An 8,896-nucleotide genomic window follows, 5' to 3' on the forward strand; every position below is an offset into this window, starting at 1 on the left:
ATGATCCCTCGAATTTTGTGGCAAACAGTTGTGAGCTCATTCAAAACCCTCCATGGCACAGCAGAGGGTAAGAGGATAAGAGCTCTGCAGTCTGTACTTGATGGATGAACCCAGAGCTGATCCCAGCTCCACAACCCCACACTGAATTTCTTCCTTTGCTTTTTGAGCAAATCTGGGGTTCTTGTCAGGAACAGAAGTAAAGTGGTGAGACCAACCATGCCAGATGGTCTGTGACACAGAGGAAAAGCAAAGCTCTTTACATTGACAGAGTTTAATATTGAAAATTCCCTTAAAATAAGAGCAAAATTGGTGCGAAACATTTGCAATTAATCCACTACCAAGTCAGATTTCAGGCAGAATCGTGGAATTGTCTAGATCAGTATCAAATTCACAGAGTAATGTCAGAGATCAGAGGCTCAGTGTGGGTAGAAGACCAAAAGTGGATTTGACCCACAATCCATAGCACAAGCACAGAGGAACTTTTCTTTCAACAGTTTTGCATAAATTCATTCAGTGACAAATATGTCAGTTGAGCAAGTGAGCCTTTATTAGACTTGAATTTAACAGCAAATCTGGGAAATCCTCCCAAAGCAGCTATGGCTTCAGGATCCCAGATTTGCACTTCTAATTAAAACACTGTCAGTTTAGGTGTAATTCTCCATAAGGAATGGATTTGGGGAGGGGGAAGGGAGAAGTGGGAGAGAACTGAGCTGATGCTTAAACAGTTTTATTCTGTATATTTTCTGATGATCTTGTTAATAATTTTTTGCAAAAATGTATTGTTCTCTTCTAATAGATGGCAAAGAAAAGGCAAACTCCTGCTGGCTTTTCCTACATTCCATGAGGGATAAGATCAAAGAGAAAATTGTTTGATCAAGGATTGCATTTTGTTTTAAGAAATGAGATTACAGATGCATGATTTTCTATTTCTGTATGGTTCATCAATGCTAAGGCTAAAATATTAGAACAAATCTCTTCCTGGAACAAAGGGAACTTACAATTCCTTTCTATGTTCCACTGGCAAAACGCAGTTATTTTTGAAAGGAAAGATTTTTAAAAAGTCATGTAAGTAAAAAAATCAAAATTATTACTTTCAGCTTGGCGTTCTGCAATATTTTTATTGGGCAGATTTAAAATAGCACATTTCAGAATTATCTTTTAAATTATATATGCAGTAGATAAGGATATAATGTACTATAGAAGCTGAAAGAAAATTATTTGTAAGAGAAACCAGAAACAAAATTGTTTACCATGTTAAAATTATACCATTTAGCCTTTCAGAAATTAAACTATAAGTAATAGCAAAAAGCAAAGCTTGAACAGACCCAAACCAACCATTTTCAGAGGGCTACTTTTAGAGGACATTTGCAACCGTTATCTTTGCATTCCAAATGAGAATATTACGGTTTTATTTACAGTTTCAGAGTTTTCCATGGTCCTGAAATCTTGGTTCCCAGCCAGCTCTAATTTTAAGTAGATTGTGCACTGTGGATAATGAGGGCAGAGTATTTACTACTTATTCCTGCAAGGGTAATGATGGAAAGGAGCATCCTGTTCTTGCCAGTTCTGGGAGGCACGGGAAGGATCCCAAGCCAGGGAGAAGACTGGGGGTGTAGAATTTTACACAGCACAGGCAGGGATAGAAGAAGAAATCAAGGTATCTTAATTTGGACTGTGTAGGAAAGAAGAGTCTAGGTGCAGAAGAAATAACACAGGTTGAAAAAAGTACAGTCTGGTCTATTTAGGTATTTTACCCCTTCTTGTACCCCATTCATGAAAGCCTCTTACACTGTTACTCTTGCTTATTTTAGTCCAATTTTTTTTTAGACGCTGCTATTTGCAAGGATTACAATGATAATGAACATTAATGAATCCGGAGGTCAAATAGACAGATCCAAATATCTGAACCTTAGCTCATCTTTAAAGTCCTAGCCAGGTCCTCAGTCTCACCGTAGGGACTGAGTTACTGAATTCTTTCCACTCGGCAGGGAGCTGATTCCTTCATCTTATGCTTGAACAGGTACAGGGACACGTCCCCATGCAAGAGGATTTAAACCCCACAGCACCCATTAGTGAAGAGAAAAGAACTTGAGCTAGGGCTCAAGCTGCAGAACATTTCTGTTGGTCAAGTGCAAGGTCATTTTTTGTTACCTAGCTCCAGAGTGAGACTTTCAAAACCTCACAGTGACTCCAAAGTACAAGATGTATCTCCTCCTCTGTGACTGCTCTTACTAGAGCATAAACATAGTTCTACATCCCACTGGTTTTTCACCAGACTTTTAGCTCCCTAGTGTTGAAGTCACTAATATCAGAAAGCAGTCATTATCTCCTAAATTACAAAGGCACTTTGCAAATGTGTCCCACTGCTGTTCATCTGCTGGGTCTACAGAAGAAGCAGAACAAGGTGGTACCAGATATTGCCTGGGCAAGCACTTGCCATGGTGAGCAGGCATTGGCTCAGTCTAAACAGATGAGAAATCCAACTTGTTCTTTTCAGCCTGTGCTGCTCCTGAGCCAGGGTGTCACACGGGATCACACCTGCTGGTGTGGTGTTCATCATGGCCATTGTTACATTCTTTATTGAACTGCTCTGTCCTCTCAGATTCTCCATCACTGGCCAGCTCTCCCTTGTGCTAAGTGCTGCACAGCCACGGAGCAAAAGGGCCATGTCCTGTATGTCCCATGTGCTCAGTGTTTTCTCTGCTGTGCATTTCAGCAGCTTTGGTTCACAGCTTCCAGCTCCAAGTCAATCCAGCAACGAGGGCAAACATTGCCCACTAGCAGTGTCAGCAACGAAACATCACACTCCCTGCCATGCTGGAAGCCCTAGCAAGCTGCTGATCTCTCCTTTTCTCCACAGTCTGTGAGAGTGAGCACATCCCTCCTCCTGCCACGAGGAGGAATGACTAGCACCAGCAGCAGGGGCAGCCCAGATGAAGCCAGTCCATGATGGACACATGAGTCCTGCCTGCATCCTTCCATCTCCCTGGGGAAAGAAACAGCCCTTTCTCCCTCTTCCCCCAGCCCTCCCTGCTACCTTCCAGGCTCAACACCCCAAAGTTACTTCTCCATGCTGTCAGTGCCAGGTGGGAAGCACAAGCCATCTGCAGCTGAGGGCAGGCAGCCCCCTGGGATTAGCTGGTGGTGAATATCACCAGGATGTTGAGGGTCTGGAGGCAGGAATCCGGCTGACTGCAGCTGAAGGGGTTGAAATCAGTCGCAGAAATATCCCAGCTTCATCAGGAAGGAAAGGCTTTTTAATTTGCAGCTGGAGATGAATGTGATTATTTGCCACGCAAATGGATTTTGCCAGCTCAAAGTGGCCTTCATCAGCAGAGATTGTTGTATTTGACATTATCTGGTTACTTTTGTTTAATGCCTCTGTGCCTTTTCTGAGCGCTTCCTTCCCTGAGCACACATCATCCAGACTAATTTTCTTCCTCTTCCTCATCAATCTGAAGATGTGTGAGTTGAATCTATAGCTGCCTCCCTCCCCAGTCCCTCTCCAAATACAAAACAAATGGTAAAGCTGTATGTGCTGACAGTCCTGCAGGCTGAGTGTTCTCTGCAGATGGGATGCAAGATGGTCGCATTTGTCTCACCTGACTTTAGCCCTTAGCTGGACTGGGAGATCTCTCTTACCATCCCATAAACCATATTTCTGCAGAGTGACTCAGATCAACAGGAAGACAATGCTGAAACACGGTCCCCTGTGGAGAAATAAATGGTGTTTCTCACAGGCAGGTCGTCCTTAGCCAGGCTGTCTGGCTTTATCAAACAGCATTGTATGTTCCCTTCTGTCTGGGACAGTGCTCTGCATCTAGAGAAGGAGCATATAAATAATTTAGACAGAAGGCCTGAATGCTGACATCATCTTCCACTCTTAAAAATTATTTGAAAAGATTTTAATATTAATGCCTGCTTGACTTATTTGCCTCTATAGCTATCAAATGGTTACAGTTAATTGGCTATTTGATTGCAGACAGTACAAAACACCTAGATTTTAAAGCATTATTATGAACATCTTGTCTAACCATCTGCTGAATACAAAAGAGAGAATGTCAGTAGGCAAATTATTCATTAAGACCATAACTCCTCTCAGAGCTTCAATATGTCTTAGAGAAAAACACAGGGGTTGTTTTTTTTAAATTTCAGGTGATGGAGGAGCTCTTCAGAAGATCACAGCTGGGCTGTGTGTCTGGTCTGGTTCCATGCTGGTGCTCCTTCCTGCCAGGGGTACATGGCACAACAGAGACCTCAACAGAGGCATTGTTGATGGGCCTTGCCCCCTGCCCAGCCAAACTTTCTCATAATTATCTCCATACCTTATTATTAATGCTCTGAAAACAATTGAAAATCAAAGCAAATTCTCTCAGTTTATTGCTAATTTTTTTTCACTGTGATTTTTTTTAATCCCCACTCTAATTACACCAACATTTTTAAAAGCAAATTAGGAGCTGAGACAGATATCTGGCTTTCTTGGAAGCAGCTGGAGAGCATGAAATGGCCATGTAAATGATGGGCCTGCAAGAGCAAGCTGCACCTTTCACACCTTCCCCCTGCTCCTGTCTGACTCTCCTCTCTGTGCCCAGGTCTCTCTCCGGCCGCATAGTGGGTGGCGTCTGGTGGTTCTTCACCTTGATCATCATATCCTCCTACACAGCTAACCTGGCTGCCTTCCTCACCGTGGAGAGGATGGTGTCACCCATCGAGAGCGCAGAGGACTTGGCCAAGCAGACAGAAATCGCCTATGGCACCCTGGAAGCTGGCTCCACTAAAGAATTTTTTAGGGTAAAAAGGAAACTTTAATGCAAACATTTTTCTTAGCTTCTTGTTTGACGAGTCCTCCAGCCCGTCCTCTCTCGTCCTCAGCTCAGGTCTGGGTTTTTTTCACTTGCTTCCCCTCACCATGTTACAGCCTGCCAGAAGATTGGCAGTGTCTCCAGTGCATGTGATATTCTGTAGTTGTGAACACAAATATGGAATATCCATGAGCCTCCCCACGTTACCAAGGACCTGCTTTGAGCAACTCCAAATGAAACCGTCTCCAGATTTCCAGCTTGGCTTGCCCTTGGTTGATCTGCAAAATCACTGTATACACAAATATGGGCCAGAAAATCAGGGACTGATCTGGGCCCTGGTGCAGGAATGGTAGCATCCTGTTACCCCTTTCGGCTTCCTTGGCCCGTTTGATGTGTGGGAGTGTGTTCAGTCCAAGCTGGAAATCTCAGGGGGCACCCAAACCTCTGTTAACTCTTCTGTTGGGTTTCTGCTGTCCTACGCAGCGATCCAAAATAGCAGTGTTTGAGAAGATGTGGACATACATGAAGTCAGCCGAGCCCTCCGTTTTTGTGAGGACGACGGAAGAGGGGATGATCCGGGTGAGGAAGTCCAAAGGGAAGTATGCATACCTCTTGGAGTCCACAATGAACGAGTACATCGAGCAGCGCAAGCCCTGCGACACCATGAAGGTGGGAGGTAACTTGGACTCCAAAGGCTATGGCATTGCTACGCCAAAGGGGTCTGCGCTGAGGTAAGTAGCTTGGATTTGCTTCCTTTTGCCAAACCACCCAGCAAATCAATGTATGCACACAGTTCAAACTCCATTGCCATGTTAATCATGAAAGCTTGGGGCAAGGAGGTGGGGGAGGTGGAGGAAAAAGGATTGTAACCACTCAGTGGGACGTGCAGGGAAGTAAAATGCCCAGCTCCCACTGAGAAGCAATGGGAGTGTCTAATTCTTCAAGCCCTGCATTTGGAAACTGGATCCTGGCTGATCCACTTGCTATGAATGTGTCTGCTGTATGAGGTGATGGCAGGGGGCTGCTGTGGTGTAACCATTGGTTTCACAGAGCTTCATCCAGAAGGGATGCTCATCCTGTGCCATGTGAACTGCACAGCTTTGCAGAGTATGGGATTACCCTGGCTTGGATCCATGCTTGCAGAGGGAGTTCTCATGGGGAAAGCATTTTGGTGTTTCCTAAAATGAAAGGCTGGTTGGAAAAGGTGGGAAGTCCGTTTTGAAAAGCCCTGTGAAGGGTGGGCGTTTTCATCCCCTGAGTCAATTCAGATCCCAGCAAGCACCAAATTTATAGCAAGTCCAAAGGGGTACAAACACGGCATTTCTGAGCCCAGACCTGCAGCTGCCATGTGCCTTTGCCTACTGGCCTGTGAAATATCTTCAGAGACCTTTCTCTAAAAGGATGAACTCTTTAAGAGCACAAACCCAGGCCTGAGCTGTCAGCAGAGCCTGGGCACTGCATACAGCTGCACTCCTGGACGTGAGCATCCATCATGAAAACTGACCTGCTCAGAAGAGCACTGCCACAAGCAGGATGGTATTGTGGTCTTGGACACATCAGAAGTGGGTTCCTTTTGGCAGCAGCTGTGTCAATTCCTCACGTTACAGTCATGGGGAACATGAGTTGCAATGGTTTAATAAACCATTTGATTACCAAACCAAATCATTAGATTACCAAACCAAACCATTAGATTTCAGGATCTGTAGCATTAAGTAATCAGAATGATACTCCAATGTATTTCATTAGTTACTGAGTTATTTATTAATGAAAGCATATTGACCTGAAGTATATGTGTGGCCTTATAGTTATTTGCTAACATTACCCAATGCAGAGACAATTAATCCATGATCTCTGGATTTCTAGAAACCAGATTATTACCAGATGACCATTTGCAGAAGGATCTGTCTGGTCACACAATGCCCAAGCCAAAGCCAGCCCAAAAAATCAAAAGTGTATCAAATGGTAGTGGAAAAGACCCAAGGATTTTGATTACTACAGTTCTTAGGTCAGCTCACACTTGACTGAGCACTTCCCATATCTTTATGTAACTTTAGAGAAGCTGATGTGACCCCCTGCAGGTGACAACCTGCACCACCAGTGCACGTGGTCCAGAAGGCAATTCTTGCATCCAGTGCAGTTCAGGCTCTGAAATGACTCAGGTACCTCCAGCTGAAGGTGGACATATTCTCACAGCTTTGAGATGCTTTCTGTTGCACACTTTCCGGTGTTTGTTTTCAATCTTGCAAATATGGAAATTAGGATACAGGGATGATTCTATTTAATTAATTACTTATTTAAACATCAATCTTGGATCCTAATTTTGATATTATAAAAACAAACAAACAGGAACATCCTACCTGTCTTGTAATTTTTTGGCATGTGAAAGAGCCATTTTTCATACTTTTAAGGAAAACAAACCACAAGAAAGAAAATCACATCAATCATTTTACTTTTGCAACTCCAAACATCCCTCTGCTAGGCATGACTCCAAAAATTTCTAACATTTCTTTCTGTTTCCTCTTTTTCATCCTGGCTGCATGTAGAACAAATTTTTTATGGGCCTAATGACAAAGGAGGAATGCTTGATTTCCCATCTGATGGTGTTTCTTTGGAACAGTTCCTGTCCATTTTTTGTCCCATTGTGTCTGTTTTGTTCCTGTTGTTTTAATTGTTTTAATATCAGTAGTTCCCCACAGTCCTCATGTAGCGTCTGTTTTGCCCCTGGGATCCTGCACGTGAGAGGTTGCCCTGAGCAAGGTGACGTCCCTGGGCGTCTGTCCAGCACGGTCATCCTGCCTCTCACTCAGCCTCCATCTTCACTCCCTTCCATCCACAGAGCAATAGCTCTGAGCCAGGATTGCAGGAGGTTGGTGACCCCAGTCTATCTTGTATCAGGTGCGTTTTAGAAGCTGGGCATTATAGCTAGACCAGTTTTCCTGCATTTAGGATAGCTGGTTAGGAAAGAATCCTAGAGAGAAACTACAGGAGCATTTACCATATATTTTTCTTTCTACATGGGCAAACAATGCCAAGATGCTGCCACAGATGAATGAAAACAAGGTGGATAACCCAGAAATAATTCTACATGTGGTAGTAGGTGCAAACAGCCTTTCAGAAGATCAGACTCTTTCAGAAGATTTTGGTCACTTGGACTGCTAAAAGCAATTACTTCTTCCTCCTAGGTGAATCTGGCTTTGAATATCTTTTGGCCACCACATGTTAAAATTTAGTTGCATTTAGGCATGTCTGAGAAGGGCAGTAATGGGAGGACAGAAATTTCACCTTTCAATACCAGTGAGTTCAAGCTGTGTGATCCTACCTGACATGAGATAGTCACTCTGCTGCAAAACACACCCATTTACCCAGCAGATCTTCTCCACTGCTAGACAAGTGACCATAAAGAGGGAAAAAAGCCAAATTATCCAAGACAGGGTAATGAAAACCCAATAAATTCCCTGTAGGTCTGGACTCAGGGACTAGAGAGGTTTTTGAGATGGCAATCTGTGAGAGCAAGTTCTTCAGAGCAGCCATATTGACATTAAAGTTCCATAAAACAGAAGCCAGCTTTCCTAGGGTCTGTGAGTAAACACAAAATGTTCCCTGTTAAAAACCCACCTTCATTCAGGACCCCAGACTTTTCAGTCTTCCATCAAAATACAGTCAAGATGTAATACAGCCTGTCCTCTGTTCTCCCTGGGAACTGGAGAGACAATTAACTGAAATGAAGCTTCCCAGGAAAGAAAAAAACCACAATGTTCAGCACGTGGCCCCAAAAATCATATTGCCGATAATGTGCTCAGGGAAACAGCAATACATTTACTTTGTTAACACTTTGTACCCACATAGAAGCTGCAATGCATTTTGGCTCATTAGTTGACTAATTTTTCACAGATGGTTCAGGCATCAGAGTGCTAAGTAACCTGTATTCTGTTTTAGAAGACAGAGTAATTATGATTTACTTAGTGTCAGATTCTCTCTGGATCTACACTCACATGTTCTCATTTGCTGTAAATGCAATCAAAGTCAGGCTCTGACCAAAATACCTTTAGAGTTGAAAAGGGAAAATATTCAGCCACCTTCAAATCTACACCTTC

At 43.4% G+C, this 8,896-nt stretch overlaps 1 protein-coding gene across 5 annotated transcripts in view; it reads left to right on the forward strand.

Annotated features, from left to right (window-relative positions):
* The window catches only part of GRIA1 (glutamate ionotropic receptor AMPA type subunit 1), a 117,508-nt gene that overhangs the window by 93,616 nt on the left and 14,996 nt on the right, over nucleotides 1–8,896 (forward strand). For all 5 annotated transcript variants that reach the window (XR_012058104.1, XM_002198371.7, XM_002198393.7 and 2 more), the window contains exons 12-13: nucleotides 4,593–4,791; nucleotides 5,286–5,533. Coding sequence is in view for 4 of the 5 variants with exons in the window: in XM_002198371.7 (XP_002198407.3) it covers nucleotides 4,593–4,791; nucleotides 5,286–5,533 (447 nt within the window). In the remaining variant the exon portion in view is untranslated. The remainder of the gene's footprint in view (nucleotides 1–4,592; nucleotides 4,792–5,285; nucleotides 5,534–8,896) is intronic.

Source organism: Taeniopygia guttata, chromosome 13 (genome assembly GCF_048771995.1).
Source record: "Taeniopygia guttata chromosome 13, bTaeGut7.mat, whole genome shotgun sequence".
Lineage (NCBI taxonomy): Eukaryota > Metazoa > Chordata > Aves > Passeriformes > Estrildidae > Taeniopygia > Taeniopygia guttata.